We start from the raw sequence: 17,811 nt of genomic DNA on the forward strand, positions 1-17,811 counted from the left end.
TCTAAAAAAAAGAGCCAATGGAGTAAATTAGAGAGTCAAGGGGCCTTAGCTTTCAATCCTAGCAGAATCATCTTCGGAGGCAAAATGACAAACATATTCTTTATACACCTGAAAAAGGGGATTTTTATTAAAGATAGTTTAATCAATTTCTTTTCCACGTGTTACGAAGCATTGCTCAGGGTATAATAAATAGTGTATGGCTGATTTAATTGTGTTTTCTTATTGTACTCAATGAATTGCTTGCGAATTTTTTTTAATGAATTGCTTGCGAATTTTTTTTAATGAATTGAAGTTTGATTTGCATATTCATATATTTATATCCATGATTCTTCCATATTTTTATGCGCTTTATTTAAAGACTAACTAGATTGCTGTTCTCTTATTTTGTATTTAACAACCATTTATATAAATTGATTATATGATATTAAATATAGTGATGTGCTAATTATGAGGAATTGCTGTATTTTCTTGTAGATTTCAATGCATAAGAGAGGGAAGATGTATGAAGAAAACATTACACACAAAATATAGAATTCTGTATTCATATTACATTTTAATAAGAAATTTTCAAATATTTCTAGATCACATTAAAAGAAATACATGGCTCATTCATGCTCAAGAAGATAAAAAAGAAAAACTATTGTATATCATATGAAAGATTTGTGTACTTGTGAGATGTCACAAAGAGAGAATTCTTAATTGATCTTGAGTTTTTCCATTGTTTTTAGCGTAAAAATAATTCCTTGGGGAACAATATGTGACTCGAATTTTGGTATTTATTTCCAAGATAAGATATATTTTCAAGGGGAGGGGAGTCGTGCTTATAAATTTGTTCAAAGTTCAATAAAAACTCATACAGGTACATGTACATACTAAGAATGATGTCCTAATATATAATCCAACGAAAGAGAATTCACCCCATAAAATCAGGTTAGAATCTCTAGGAGCCATTGGCCCATATTCTGAACTGTTTCAGTGTGAAACTATGGATAGCCAGCTGTGACATATCATTCTTTACTGTCTGGGAAGGATAATTGAGAGAGACAATTATCCTCACCGGGGGGGGTTCATTGTCAGTGCTCACTATTTCATAGCAAACGTACCAATGTGAACAAATTTTGAAATGTTCCAATAATTATGGACAAGAGATGCAAGGTTCAAGTTAACCCTAAGAAGACTGGGGGGGGGGCTAAATCCCCCCTCGACATTCTTTGCGATAAATCCGCCGCTCGAAATTTTTTGAACGCGGTTACTTTCAAGTCTTGCGCAACATTTCGTAAGTGCATGCAGATCCAAAATTACTCAAAAACATGAATCTGTGTAGAAATCCAATGCAAATAGTGTTTTTTAGCCAAAATTCATTAATGTATCATTTTCAAATCAATTAATTTAATTATCTTGTTTATGGTCAAAATAATTTCAAAACAATTTCCATTGAAAAAAACAAGGAAATACATTGTATAAGAAGATAAATGTGATTACACGCGTGCCAATTTTTGTCGTGATGTCGACGGACGAGTCTTAGGCGTCGAAATAGCCCAGTCTATTTAGGGTTAAACCCCAGTTCAGAAGATGTGCCATTATGACATCACTTCAAAATTTCATATATTTGTCCAATTATCAACTCGTCTACCACCAGCTGACCATTTCAGTGAAATCCTTGGTTTTGATTGGCTAAGAAGCACTAGCCTCTGACTGTTGCCATGGTAACTGTCGGAGAAAGACACATTTCATGAAGCGGACCCCAGGAAAGAGCACATAAGAAACGTACCAATGTGAACAAATTTTGACATGTTTGGCTTCCTATGATTATGGAGAGGGTCCAAGTTGAACCCTAGTTCAGAATACAGGCCATTGTGTCATCACTTCAAAATACAAATTTCACATGGAAGTACAATTCTAGGTGGAAAATGGGTGTTCTGCAAGTTGCCGACGAGGATACTTGTTTCCCAACACACATCAAGGATGGATAAAGAGGTGTACAACTCTGATTGCATGGGAACTAGCTTTTGCACGTGGTGTACTCATTTTTGTGAAATACATGTACACTAGCAACAAAGTAAAGGACTACACATGACCAGTATATTTGTGATGTTTCTTGTAATCAGCATAGAAAGAACGGAACACTTCCTTGAGAGAAACTGGTAGAGTAACGTTGAGGAGAGAGAGGGTCTTATCGTCGCAAACATCTACAATCTTGTAGATTCCGCCCACTAGAGGTGTCTGAGAAAACAAGAGAAATGTTTACATTATACAGTGCATACCAGAAAAAAAGGAAATTGGGATTCCAAGGTCTTTGTTTTATTATTAAAAAACATGTTTTTTAAAACTGAAATTAATTATGATAATTACATCATAAAATTTTGTTACACCTAATATGAGACGAACATGTATCGGTTGAAAAGACGAGTTTGAAATTTAAGCAAGTTGCACAGAAAAACAAAAGGATTGGATAACCTTGCTTATTGGACAATAGCTCATTAGCCTTGCTGTCACTGATCTCTAAAATAGATTCACTCATGAGTTTCTGTGCAAATCGTGGATATGCCTCACTATTCATAGTTTGTAATCTGCCATGCAAGAACACTTTCTTTAATTTGAATCCAACTATTAAATACAAATTTTGAAATCTATCTCTCAAACAGGGTTTCATTTTTAGTGGGAATTTTGTATCCAATACCTTTATGCATGATTTTCAGGGTGCAATCAGAATAAATACCAAAGTTACGAAGTTCCTCGTCCTGTAATATAAATTAATTTTTTAGCTTTAAATTATGGAAGCTACTTTTCACGCAGAAAGGAATATAATTAGTCTGATGATATGTTGATTTTCAATTGTCTAAAAGATGACATTTAATGGAATTCATAAATGCCATTAAAAGTTGATTTTTTACCTTGACTTGTGAGGGCAGTGTTGTCTTCTGCAATCCATTGATGTAATCAGCTATAAGGTAGATCCCATATTGAGATATATCACTCTTCAGTGATGCTATCAGAGACAGTAACCTGATTTAAGAAAAAAAAAATCATTGTGACATTATTTCACACTTAAAGAGAAGATATGGGAATTGGGTATAACACTCGCGGGCCCTTATGGTTATGTTGCCATCAAACTGCAACTCCCATGGAATTATCGATTCTGATGAAATGTTTACACTGGTATTTACGATTTGATAAATCACAATCTTATGGAGGGGGGGGGGGCTTAAAGACAGTCTTAAATAGAAGATTATAACTGCAAAAATATCAGCTTAACAGAGCTTCGATTAGGAATCCGTTTCACTTCAAAACATCAAAATGACTTGAATTTCAACCTTCACAGCAAAACTGAAACCTTGTAGAACTTTTCCCCTCTGACATAGAGGACCAATGGTAATGTTTGCTGTGGGCATCAAATTTCCCTACTGTGAACTACTACTCAAAAGTTGTTTCCAATTTTCTCTCAATATAAGTTGTCATTCCTTTATACCTATATAACATTTTTTTTTGGTGAGAAAATAAATTGAAATGAACATATATCCTAGACATACATGGGGATACGTTGTTGAAAATGTTAAGTGATTTGATACCTTTGCATATTCTCAGCACAAGTGACGAGCTGTTCTTCATGAACTCTCATTAACTCGGTTGTCTGGAGTGAACATCTCTCAATCAGAGCAGATAATACATGTGATTGCAAATAGTCAAGGAGAAATGATCCAGTAAATCAAATTATTTTCATTTACATACAGGCCAATTCCTCCTCAATCACAAGAAAAAAATAAATCAAACAGTAACAGCACAAAATATTTCATTAAAATCAGACTAAAAGAGTTTAGCCTGGCATAGAAATTCTATATGACAAATCTGTAATGCAAATGAATGATCTGAATTATCTGATGTTGTCACCAGTGTTGTAGTCAAGGCATAAACCTCCAAGGCCAAGGCTTTAATACCCAAGGCTTCAATATCCAAGGCTGAGGCCAAGGCATGGAAACCTCAAGGCCTGAAAACCTCAAGGCCAAAACCAAGGCATTTCAAACTTTCGATACATGGAACAATGAGCCAACAATGCTTAGGCAGCAGACATGGCACACAGGGCAAAATGTATAATAGGTGAGAGAAAGCGAACTGAGCGAGCAAAAATTTTTACCTTTGTACATGAAAAACAAAAATTATTTCATGGTCGATTTGGATATAGTTAGTTACCTTTGTATATATTTTTATTATTAAATTATTATTATAACTTATTATTTTTATGTGATTGACATTGCAATGATTGTTATTACCAAGGTCATCTGATCCTGGCATGCCCATTCTCAACATATGTCTTTCTCCACTCCCTGGGACAGGGGTGGCAGAACATATTTTTGTTGGGGGGGGGGGGTGTCAAAGCCAAAAAGGGCACTTATATTATCAACTATGTGAAGTAGTTGTGTACTTTGTGGTAATTAAGTTGACCAAAGCCTTTTTAGTGATTTCTCATTGATAAGAAAGATATTTTGATTTAGTGGTTTATAAAAAATTCAATTCTGAAGTTGAAAAACTTGATGTATGCTCAATTACAGTGCTAATCCCTTTTTAAAGAGCATCCTTGCGAGATGTTGCCAGCGCGAATCATAAGCAAAAACTTTTTGACATTTTGTGTGAGACATATAAATCAAATATTCCGGGCTGTTTTTGTAATCATGAATAAGATGTGTATCTAACTAAAGAATTAAGCACAAGCTGAAATGTTCAATATACTGACAGGTCTGCAAAGTAAGCTGTTAAGGACTGCATTTAGCATGTTTAGTTAATACTCGTAAATATGATACATAACTCACCGATCAAATATTCAGAGCGCGAGCTCAAAAATTTGTGATATTCCAACCTGAAAATTGGACATTCTAAACATTTTTTTGTACACAAGAACAGATTGAGTACCTTACATGTATACATGTACCTAACAATGCAGAACGCGAGCCAAAAATTAGTGATATTCTAACCTGAAAATTCTGAACATTTCTGTAACCATGAACAGGATTAATACTGTACTAAACAATAAATGATGCAAGCGCGATCCAAAATTTCAAACCTTAAATGTATTATATACAAGTTACTATAAAAAAGATAATTCATTGTAAAAGGGCATGTTTCATTGGGAAAAGAGAGCATTTTCGATTTTGGAAAAAGGGCATTTTTTCCTACAAGGATTTTTTTCGGGGGGGGGGGGGTGGGCAAGAGAGCACAAGATGAAATTTTCAAACGAAGACCTGAAAATGAGTCACTTTCGTGTACGTTTTCATGTTTTTTTCCTGCTCACAACCCCTTTTAAATTTGAATTCTCATTTGTATCTTCTACACTTATTTTACCTCAAAAACCGGAATAAAGAATACTAACATAATAAAGTTATATTCCCACTTTCTCACCTCTTTACAAATATCAGAACCCCCTCCCCCCTCAAAAAAAAAAGAGAGAAAAGTTCCACCACCAAGAATAAACTTGGTAAAGGAGTAAATGTGATATCATTTTCCTAACATATTGTCACAATCTATCACAAAATTAGCTTTTCTTATAATAAAAGGGTGAAAAATTTTGCTCGCTCACTTCGATGGCTTTCAACTTTTTTTGGCAGAAATTTTGCTCTATATATATGCTATGCTTGGCCCCTCAAAACTTTTGGTTCATCATGCCATTTACAAAGCCCATTTGGATATGACAAAATTGAAGATTGTGTTCAAGTTTACCAAATCTTTTCAGAATATCATTAAGACTTGAAACATTCTTCTTGGCCAAAGAAAATAATACAAGGAAAATCCTTGTTATCATTCTTTATGAAAATTGTAGTCGAAACTAGCCGTCAGATCTGTCAGAATTATTCCTGTCATCAAATCACTGTAATCTTTATCATAATGATTATTATTATCATTAGTCATGATTACAACACGTTACCAATAAAAAATTATTATTTTTCATCATGACTGTTTTCTTTGTCACATATATATGATAATTCTAGATGATGGTGATAATCACAATTAATGGCACTGCTAGTACACTTACTACTGCTGACTAGAAGTATTGCCATTGAATATACAGAACAATTACTAATAACATTTATAATTACTTATATAAAAACAAATGAAAGTACAAAAAAAATGCCTTAAAATGCCTTGAAATTTCATGGCTCAAAATCCTCAAGGCTTCAATGTTCAAGGCACTACAACACTGGTTGTCGCTTGCACTTTATTAAACATTCCGTTTTTGCACTTTATTAAAGTGAATATTTAAATATATATATCATTTACGTATTTCATTTACGTATTTCTCTAAACTTCATTATGCTGGTTTCTTAAAGATCATTTTGAAAAGGATATAGTTCACACAGCTGATGAACGCTGACACTGCTTTGAGAACAGATCCCGGATAGCACATCAGAAGATCGTTCAGGATGCGGAAAGCAGCTGCAAAACATGATGGGAACTGGGATGCTTGGATGTCTGTCCATGGTATCATGAGAAAAAGGTGCATTGTGGGAATGGCATGTTCAGAAGACAATAGATCCTATTAAGAACAAACAAGAATTGAATTCAATGAATACTTCAGAAAAACCTCTCTACTTATTTGTTCACTTCCAGTGGGAGAATAGTGATCTGACCTGATTGATGACGACACAGTTTAGACTTGGCAGCATTAACCCCTATCTCACTATAATATGATTTTACAAAAACAAAATATAATTGGTTATTATCGCTCCAAAAGACCATTACAAACTTGAATAATTCTCTCAATGTGATTTAGAACGAGAAACAATACATGTACTACCACCAAGATTTTAGAACCAAGATACATGTACAGTAGTTGTCATTAGGGACTCTTTTGGAGTTGGAAAATCAACCAAAACCTCGCCCTCATGATTTTTTTTATACTAAGAATACAAATTTACGTCCATGATTGGGCGAGTGTAACATTGCATTGAGTGCCAAACAGAAATTTTGATTGGTGTAGTGAGAACGATGAAACTTGATACATGAGCTATGTCAGAACAGATATTGATTATACTGATGAAGACAAAAATATAATTTGCCCCTAAAACCAATCTTTGACGGATGGATGTTGAATGCCATTGTAAACTGATAACATACCTTGCCTTGTGAGATGAATTTGGCTACAGTTGTCAAGATTGCAACAATCAGAGTGCCATCTCTAGGATGTGGCTGCATTTTAACTGTTTCATGAAGAAGTTTTTGACATCTATCCAGGACCTACATTATAAATAGCAGAAGATGTAACATGAACAGTTATGTAATGTGTAGATGAATGACTTTTTGTTTTGCTGTTTATGCAATCATTGAACTATTAACCCCCCTCTCTGTTCATGATTCCCAAGCAAAATTATTTTTTTTGTCAGTAATGGAAAAATAAGAAGTGATGATTTTCACTCGTCCTCAGAGTAACTAGTTGCACAAAAGGCTATCAAACAAAACATCTCAAGTCCACCCATACCATTCTGCAAAAATACCTTCACATCATAAAAAAAATTCATAAGTGGATAATTGAAGACAAACCTTAGGCACCATTTCCATGACGACCATATAACTTTCATCTGAGAGCACTGCTCCTGGCAACAGTTGCCATGCTTCTAATATGCCAATCACATTAGCATTGCTATCACAAAGTTCCTGAAAAATTATTTAAAAAAAATACATTAATCTACACAACATCAAAAATTGTATGGATTTAAAGTCTGATTCTACAAATTATTGAATTCCACTAAAACAAATACATGTACCAACAGTTCAGCATTTCCAATTATTTTAAAACACATGATAATGTATGTCTTTGATTTCACTCCTACATCAGTTGCAAATATTAATCATAATTTCTCTTTAATTCCATTGCCACAAAACGGGTGAAATATTTTCATCAAAAAAATCTCAAATTCTCAGCAGAGGACAAACCATATTTTTCAGCATCTGTTGAAGTTCTGAATTTAAGTCCTCTGTTTCCATGATGCCCAATGTGATGATGAGGAGTCCTGCAAACTGTTGTCTTACAGAAGAATGACCTGAAACACATATAAGTCAGGTATATGTTTCATAAGACGTCATCAATTGCGAATTATAAGCTCAAGTTATAAGCTACTGAAAAGTTGGCATTTGATTGGTTAAGAATAATTTCGTTATACAACAATCTGGGTCCCGTTTCCTAAATTTATCATCAATGCAAGTTTTATGGATTTTTTGGTCAATAATATGAGTCAAAATTATCATTCTTCCCATTCACTACTGAAATGAAAAGGTAACTAAGTGATTGTTAGACATGGTATATTCACTCGCAATAATTTCAGACATTCTATGCTTTAAAGGTAAATGCTAGTTTTGGTAACGATATCAAAATGAGTTCGTACAGAATCCAATGAAATGACCACCAAAGTGTCTGTTTGTATAAATAAAAGGCATGTGCCAAAGGATTCTGGAAGAAACTGTGTAATTGCTGAGAAATCAGCAAATAAGCACAGGATTCGGGTAGGGCGTCGGGCCGACGCTCTAAGCAATAATTAAACATTGTCCCACGTGCACTTATCTGTGTTGGGGATCTTCGGTGTGAACATTTTTCAACGTAGATTTCAAGATTCACAAAGTTCAGTTAATGTAACTGTACCAGATCTAGATCCTCGATGATATACTGACAATTAAGCCTTGTTTTACAGAATTTCTCTTTAAGGGCTTTGGACCTTATAAGAAAAGCACCGAATAAGTAATGGTCATTATGGTCAAGAGTCGAAATACAATTTTTTGAAAGTGATGTGAGAAATATGAGCACAGACATGGGAACCATTGCTTTTTCAATCTCAAAATGACAAACCTTTGGTTTCTCCTAAAAATTCCATATATTTGCTATAATAATAGAGATAAAGCTTTCATTTTATTTTCATTAAATGAGCAATCAACCATGTAGGGCTATCCTTTTTATACAACTAAACAGTGCACTTACATTTCCTTGAGATGATAGGCAGATGAGAATGTAGTTGTGTCCAGATAGTCTTAGATTCCAGCGGTTTCCTGGTGATACTGCAGTGAGAAGCAAGGTATTCTAGACACGACGTCATCAAGGCATCATCAGAATCATCACTCTGTAACTCGGCAGAGAAGATGGAGAGTGCCTTCTGGTGACAGGTAGTGAAATGCTGACTGCCAGAGATGTCCTGGCCACACTGATCGCTTGTGTTTTCGCTTGGTTCATTGTCTTTGTTCTCCTTTCCATGGCGGTTGAGTTTCTTGGTCGAGTCGGCGCTGGCTAACAGTGTCCTTGCAGACATGAACACATCTTTGAGCTATGGAATATCAATGTAAATTAAAAAAATTTTGCCTTGAAAAACTACTTCATTAAATAGATGAAAGTTATCAATTAGTTATTGAATTGTACAATAAATCAAAATCCTACTGCTAGAGCAGAATTTGTTGACAAAATGTATGGTTGTTCATAAGTATCTATTTATGACGTGTCTTTGGATTTGGGATCACGAGTTCACATTATAATTAACTATTATCTGTGACGCCATTAGAGACGTTGTTCTGGAGCCCGATATAATTGCAAAAAATTGAAATCAATCTTAAGCTGTCTTGATTCATATTTCTCAACTACACAGCTTTTACTAATTGTTTGTATGACAAGGTGCTAATAGGACAAATGCTTTATAAATCATAAGAATATTTGCAGAACGATGTTATCATCACATTCACGCTATAAAGGACAAAATTTTACCTGATGACTGGAGTTTCGACTGCTAAGAGACGAAAGAATCTGACTCAACAGTTGAAATACAGAGGAACGAACATCAGCGATGAGGACGAGTATCTCCTTAGACTCTGCATCAGCTGTTTTATGCTTGCAAGCTAAAGCACTTTGGTTGAGAAGAGTCACAGCGATGGAGAGCATCGTGAAAACACCTGGTGGAGAGATTGATTTCTTGGAAGACTTCAATTTTTTGAGGCACCTTACTATGTGTTGATGAAACTGTATAAAGAAAAACAAATCAAATACAAACTATCTTGAGTGTGTCTGTCATTTTCTTTTTACATCTTTACCAACTTCTATGAATATTTGGAGTTGAAAAAATATTTTTTAAAGGATGAGTCATGGATTGCTTACTGTACATCATTTTTTTTGTATTTCTTTATCTAGTTTACCATCATCACTTTTATCATATCCATCATCAACACCCCTTCTGCTATCTGTTAAAATCACAATCATCACGTTATCACAAAGAGTTGACTGAATTAAACTCACACAGTGCCATGAAAACATTCATGGTATTAAATGCGTAACCTGGCATAATCCACCCAGCGGTGGTGGACTATAATTATACTACAGTCAACTATGAATTGAAAAGTGACATTAATTAACACTTAGTAACACTTTCACATTTGCAACCAAAACTATCAACACTAAATATCTTCATCATCATTACCACTATTGTCAACATCATCATCATACATAATCATGATCGTCACCATCATTAACGCCAAATTCATCATCATCAACTATATCATTTCATCATTCTTACCGATTTCAGATACTTGTCAAACATTGGCAGAGAACCTCCTGACCATGTTGCTTTCTTGAGCCACAATGCAATCAGATCTTTGGAAACTTCTTTGTATTCTGGTAAAGTCACAAGTCTTGAGTCCTCCTATTAAATCAAAGTTACAATTCAAAGAACTGGACAATGGACATCTTGGTACATGTGGTATAAAATTTCATAGTCTTTTTCACATTCTCATCTGTGTAGGGTTCCATGACATTTGTTCTGGTGAAAAATCTTCATGTTAAACCAAACATAAACCTTACCTCTATAACTAAATCAACCCTAATCCTTATCTTAACATTATTCTGATTCAAAAACTTTATTACAATCCTACCTCTAATCTTATGCCCTCTATGGTATTAAGACCGGGGCAAATGTCATGTGACCCTCTGTAAATATATCAGGGGCCTGTTTCATAAAGGACTTGCAACTGTTGTAACTATGGCAACTACCGAGAAAGCCTTGATTATGATTGTCCGCTGAGCCCTGTTACCATGGCAAGTTAACAGTTACAAGTCCTTTATGAAACATGTCCCCGATTTCAATCACAATAACTCTACCCCTCTAATACAGCCAGGCACAAAACAAAAGCTAATTTGTCTCTATCTCAAACTCTATTTCTATCTGCTGAAACCCTCTTGAGGTGGTTCATGAAAGCAGTGACAAATTATAGAACATGGCTTTATCTGATTTCTAAATTTCTAAATGATTTTTTAATGCTAAATTTGAGTCAATACAATCAAATAATCATGAATAATTAAACATTTAATCACTCTGTAAATAGGTAACAACTGAAAGAAAATTTTTGTATAATGTGAGCAATGTAAATGGAGCCAAGATATTTTAGCCATTTTGGGCAATATCATTTACAATCATTTAAAAAAAATTATCTTCTTACTAAAATTTTTAGCAAGAAGATAATTTTTTTAAAATGATTGTAAGACAAAAATGCATAGTTGAACCATCAAACATCCTCAATTGCTTAACAACAAACCCACCTGACTAAGAAGACCAGCCAGTTCAGTCAAGTGCGAAAAGAACCACAAATTGATTTCTTCGTTCCTCAACACCTCATCCCCCTGAACACCCTTCAAGATGGTCGTCAGTATCCTTCTGATCTCCGTAGATAACTCTACAAGGTCACATGATGGTAGACTTCCTCCCACAGACCCTGTCTCGATGCAGGAAACAGTCTGTCTATCTAACATCACCAATCCCATCATGCATTTCAACTGGTTGCCGGCAGACAGGTGCACCAGAGGAAGATGCCTTAGAATCTGTAATTGAAAATCAAATATGAGAAAAATAATATGTTAAGCTTATATAGCACTTATATACATAAAAACAAATCTCTAAGTGCTTAATTATAACATAATAAGAGATAAACTACACAAAAGTTCATTTAATGGTGAAGAGGTGACATTTAAGTGCTTTCTTGAATGAATCAACTGTGGTCTTGGTTCGGATGTGCAGTGGTAAATCAATCCAAAGTGTAGGTGCAATGGAGGCGAATGTCCTAGAACCATCATACTTGGTACGTGCGGGGAGGGTGATAGCACTGAATGAGTTCTGAGATGTATGAAGGTGCAAGTCCATGAAGAGCCTTGCAGGTGATGAGAAGTGTCTTGAATTGAAAGGTGGTGAGAATGCACATCTTTTGACTTCCCTGGTGGCTCAGTGGTAGAGTGCCCGCCTCATGAACAGGAGGTTATGGGTTCGATCCTCGTCCGAGTCATACCAAAGACTTATACAAATGGGACCTTCTGCCTTCTTGCTAGGCGCTCAGCATTTATATTGGAGAAGGGTAATGATAACATATTATGTTATGCAGGGCCTGCTGGTAGAGCAGATTCCTAACTGAAGTGGCTACCCTAGGTAAATAAAACGTTATTATCATTCGCTGTGCCGTATGGAACCCAGATTAAAGATGCTGGATAGATTTCATAGGTGGTGAGTGCAAAAATATGATAATATCCATGTAGTTTGAAAGAGTAGCAAATTTTGATTGACAGACACTGACTGCATGTGCTGGGATCAGATTTGATACCCCAACCTTTTACAGACTGAAGACTTCTATGCTGAAGTTTTAATTGTTTTGTTGCTGCTTTTGTCAATATCATTTTGATTATCATAAGCACAGGTAATGATAGTGAAAATCAATTCATACAAGTTGTAAATGCCAGATCACATGAACAACAAAAACAAAACTAACTGTGCTTTGTGCTGGTCAAGGGGGGGGGGGCAAAAGCATCATACAGAACTGTTCTCATGAGCATGCCAGCACAACAAGTAGCATTGTAAATATGTACATTAGATTAGCATGTTCAATGAAAATATTTAAAAACAAAATTGATGCAGAGTTTGGGTAATGAGGAAATATACAGTAGAGTTATGAATTCATAATACTGCACAAGGATAAAAATAAGATCCTCTTGATTAAGAAATTCATGCAAGAGGTTCTTGAAAGCACTTGTCTATTTAAAGCAATTATCATCCACTTTCAAGCCCTTTGAAATTCAAGGATTCAGGAGGATCTCAGTAAGAATTTGAATGGGTACAGATTACGATGGAAGCTTAAGTTCATCAGTTACAAAATCAATTCTGCATACATAAATTACATAGAATGGATTCACTGTTTACACTAGCCCATGAATATCATACCACCCTGAAATTATTTTTAATGAAAATATTTCACACTCTCAAATGACCATGACTTGGGCAGTTCATGAAGTGATGAAAGCATGGAGAAAATGGACTTCCAAGATATAAAAGCTTATTTCATGGAATTACTCATTAAAATATTCAATATAATCAAAATTTCAAACTAGAATATATGCATTTCTGAACAAATGCCTCAAACTTACCTTGATGAGTTTGAATCCTGTCTTGAATACATCATCCCCTGGTGATATTTGGTTGCCTTGGGAATGGTGCAATTGTTTTATAGACCGTTTCTTCTGTTTTGAAAGGGCACCTTTCTCCTTTTTGCTTCTGCCAGTATCACCTCCCTCTCTGTGAAGTCAATTACAGAAAACAAGAAATTATCACAAAGATCATGGAATTGAATGAGAAGTTTGATCTACATCCTTTGCAGATTCCTACAACCTTAAGTCTAATCCCATGAATTTGTTTCTATGAGCAGTATAAACTTGAAAATTTAGATGTACATACCCCCCCTCCCAATATTGTTTTCACTTTTCAAAGACATTGGTTCATTCATATGATACAAATTAACAAAACATTTGTCAAACTATATTTCATGCACAAAAAAAGCTTCCACAGGTTTGTTAGACATGAAAACAACTACTGAATACAAACTGGATTTCAATTACTGTAGTTTATTTACTAACAGGTGAAAGGAATACCTTGTTACTAGGGTCACAGAAAAGAAAATTATACATTTAAATCAAATGAAAGGCCATTGTTTTAAAATATGCACACCAAGTAAATGAGTGCCTGGTTATAACAATAGATCAAACCTGTTTCGGGAGCTAACCTAAAGGCCCTATCTCACCAACGGAGACGTCGCCGCGACAGTCTCCAACTTATCAGTCGCTGCAGTCGCGGAGACGTCTCGGAGACAAAAATGGCTTGCGCTCTCACCAAGGAGACGTCTCGATGGAAAGTTTGAAAGATCATACACCTGACTTGGAGCAGGAGGAGGGATATCAGCACGCGTTCAGTCACGTGGTTTCTGAAGAGGGTCAAACAGTGTGAAGAAGTGTCGCGGAGACGTCTCCGCAATGTATTATAATTTTTTTTGGTCTCCAGCAGGTCTTCGCGATGTCTCTGAGACGTCTCTGAGACATCGCGGCGACGTCTCAGCAGTCGCGGATATCATTAGTCTCCGAGACGTCGCAGCAACTGATGGAGACTTCTCTGAGACGTCGCGGAGACTAGAAACAGTCACCAAAAATATTAAACATGTTTAATCTTCTTGCAACTCCTCGGAGACTCTGTAATTTTCATGAGACGTCTCAGAGATGTCGCGGAGACGTCTCTGCAACTAGCAAAATTTGTAGTCGCGAACTAGTTTCAAGCCCAGTGAGATACCCCCTTAAGATAATAAGCCAGTTCGTAGTTCCTTTCTGCGCATGATCAGTGGAAGGTCATTTGTACTAAAGTGACATGGTAGTTTAAAATCTAATGAGATAAGCACCAACTTTGATGTCTTGATTATTCATATATTCTTTTGAATTGTGGTTTTCATTTACATCCACAAAAAACAACAAAGAGTCCACGAACGACTGGTATTTCACAGTTTGCCAAGTACATTGTGCAACATGTTATGATATGCATTCAAAGTAGGAATGCAACAAATACCTTCATAAAGTGTTCATTGGTGTGCTATTCTAGTCACCTGGTCTATTAAATTTCTTCATCCTGCAAACTTAAGTAATATCTTGCTTTGAAATCTGCCTATCATAATGAAAGAAATGAAAGGTCATTTGAACAAAATTGTCCATGAAGTAACTACGAACTGGTCTATTTATTCACTAACATCCTCCCCCCGCTCTGCTTTTGTTCTTCTTGGAAGTCCTCCCCCCTTTCCCATTCTAGCCACCTTGATTTACAATGCTCAAAGTCGAATAAAAAAATCAGAAGGGGGTTTTAGCAAAATCTTTTCATGGTATGGTCAAAGAAAGGTTGCATGAATAGACTTTTTTTTCCTTTCATAATCACCAGATTGCAGGTATTCACTTTGGTTTCATAAGATCCAAATACCAAGAATATTTCATCAGAAAATACAACAGAGTACCAAGTCTGCATACATTACTGGTTACTAAGGAGAGAAAGCTCTATTGTGATAAAGAAATGCATTAAATACAAGCTGAATATGCAAAAATACTTGAATGGCCTGATAACTCATTGGCTCAAGAGCTGATGTTTAATGCATGATTCCTTCTAGGGTTGTGGTTTCTACTAACTGTGACCAAAATCAAATATACTCGAGACAGGTACATAAGGGATGTTCACCTAAATCTTGGTTGGAGGCAGCCGAGCGCACAAGGCCAGGGTACAGTGACCCATGTAACCAACATCATGACATAATCATTATACAGCCATGTACAACACAAGACTATACAACACGCCTAACCTCTAACCTTTTCACTGTATTCTGGTCTTGTTATTATCGATTTATGCTGGCCTTTTCCGCCAGCATGAATTGGTAATGCTAGTGGGGCTGCGTTTTTGTCTTGATTTCACAATATGCTAATTACAAAATCATCGATCAAATCCGAAATGTAAAATAAATACAGTATAAAAATTTGGGATTTTAAGTAAAAACACTATCACTGCTTCAAGATTCCAATCCAAAGGTCATTTGATATAGCAACATGTGACACACTACTCCATTTTTACTTTGAATAACATAATATCAATATTTTCATCTGACATCTTTCCTTGATTCTGAGAGGCACTGTTCCTATGGTAACTGTCGGATAAACTGGTACTTTTATTTATTCACTAACATCCCCCCCCAGATCGGATAAAATGTCCTACAAGTCCTTTCATGAAATGCTCCCCAGGCTGTAAACTCTGTGATTTGAACATTATCATCAAATTTTCAACTAATTAGATCACCATCACTTCCATATATGCATATATCTTATATCTGAATATCATATATGAGCCAAGCTTGAAGGAGAAGGCTCAAATGGCAAAAAAAATACTTTCGGGTGCACTATTACCTCAATATCACCCAAACAAAAAAAGCTTCCCGAGGAAAACTTTCCCATTTTTGTATCACTTACATTGTTTGGTTTAGTTCCTTCATCCTGTCTGCTACAACTTCCACTACAGCATTCTGCATTGGCCTAGACTCCCTACAGGCTTCTGAATCCAAGAACCCCAAAGCTGCATGTCTGGCTGTATAGACGCATTCACTGGCATCATGCTCAGACTGACTGGACCCACAAACAGCCTGGCACAGAAGACTAGCCAATGATGAGTGCATGCTCTCATTCATGAATGTCAAAAGGGTTAAAGACTGGTGGAGGAGACTAGTCAGGAGGGCTGTGTAGATGTTGCTATTCTTCATATGACTGATCTGGATATAACAAGATAGAAAGTGTTTCTCATATCTTGACAATACAACTTAACTATTACATAAACAGAAAGAAATAACAAGTGGAATGCCTCTGGCCGTCTCACCTGCATCACGCGGTTCAATATAGCAGCAGTGCTGACTATGAATACTACTCTAACTCGCACAAGATGTTCAGTGATACATGGTTACTCTTATGTCCAAGTTTAATGAACTAGACCACTTTTTATGAACTAGACCAATAAACTTACAGAGATATGATGGTTATTCAACAAAAAACCCCAACATGGCCAAAGTTCATTGACCTTACATGACCTTTGACCTTGATCATGTGACCTGAAACTCGCACAGGATGTTCAGTGATACTTGATTACTCTTATGTACAAGTTTCATGAATCAGATCCATAAACATTCAAAGTTATGATGGTAATTCAACAGATACACCCAATTCGGCCAAAGTTCATTGACCTTTGACCTTGGTCATGTGACCTGAAATGAGCACAGGATGTTCAGTGATACTTGATTACTCTAATGTCCAAGTTCAATGAACTAGACCAATAAACTTTCAAAGTTATGATGGTAATTCAACAGATACCCCCGATTCGGCCAAAGTTCATTGACCCTAAATGACCTTTGACCTTAATCATGAGACCTGAAACTTGCACAAAATGTTCAGTGATGCTTGATTACTATTATATCCAAGTTTCATTAATCAGATCCATAAACTTTCAAAGTTATGATGGGAATTCAACAGATATCCCCAATTCGGCCAAAGTTCATTGACCCTAAATGACCTTTGACCTTGGTCATGTGACGTGAAACTCATGCAGGATGTTCAGTGATACTTGATTAACCTTATGTCCAAGTTTCATGAACTAGGTCCATATATTTTCTAAGTTATGATGACATTTCAAAAACTTAACCTCAGGTTAAGATTTCGATGTTGAATCCTCCAACATGGTCTAAGTTCATTGACCCTAAATGACCTTTGACCTTGGTCATGTAACATGAAACTCTAATAGGATGTACAGTAATACTTGATTAACCTTATGGCCAAGGTTTATGAACTAGGTCCATATACTTTCTAAGTTATGACATCATTTCAAAAACTTAACCTCAGGTTAAGATTTGATGTTGACGCCGCCGCCGTCGGAAAAGCGGCGCCTATAGTCTCACTTTGCTTCGCAGGTGAGACAAAAACCTGGGGGTGTT

General features: G+C 35.8%; 1 protein-coding gene across 1 annotated transcript in view; it reads right to left on the reverse strand.

Annotated features, from left to right (window-relative positions):
• Positions 1-1,371: 1,371 nt before the first annotated feature.
• Positions 1,372-17,811, reverse strand: part of LOC121425642 (unhealthy ribosome biogenesis protein 2 homolog) — a 33,064-nt gene continuing 16,624 nt past the window's right edge. Inside the window, exons 16-28 of the mRNA XM_041621774.1 lie at positions 16,307-16,602; positions 13,415-13,562; positions 11,549-11,827; positions 10,530-10,655; positions 9,728-9,979; positions 8,957-9,296; positions 7,921-8,027; positions 7,528-7,641; positions 7,105-7,224; positions 6,337-6,523; positions 3,570-3,669; positions 2,895-3,006; positions 1,372-2,223 (exon numbers count right to left, since the gene is read on the reverse strand). Coding sequence (XP_041477708.1) covers positions 2,068-2,223; positions 2,895-3,006; positions 3,570-3,669; positions 6,337-6,523; positions 7,105-7,224; positions 7,528-7,641; positions 7,921-8,027; positions 8,957-9,296; positions 9,728-9,979; positions 10,530-10,655; positions 11,549-11,827; positions 13,415-13,562; positions 16,307-16,602 — 2,337 coding nt within the window. The 3' untranslated portion in view covers positions 1,372-2,067. The remainder of the gene's footprint in view (positions 2,224-2,894; positions 3,007-3,569; positions 3,670-6,336; positions 6,524-7,104; positions 7,225-7,527; positions 7,642-7,920; positions 8,028-8,956; positions 9,297-9,727; positions 9,980-10,529; positions 10,656-11,548; positions 11,828-13,414; positions 13,563-16,306; positions 16,603-17,811) is intronic.

The sequence above is a fragment of the Lytechinus variegatus genome, chromosome 12 (assembly GCF_018143015.1).
Source record: "Lytechinus variegatus isolate NC3 chromosome 12, Lvar_3.0, whole genome shotgun sequence".
NCBI classification, from domain to species: Eukaryota; Metazoa; Echinodermata; class Echinoidea; order Temnopleuroida; family Toxopneustidae; genus Lytechinus; species Lytechinus variegatus.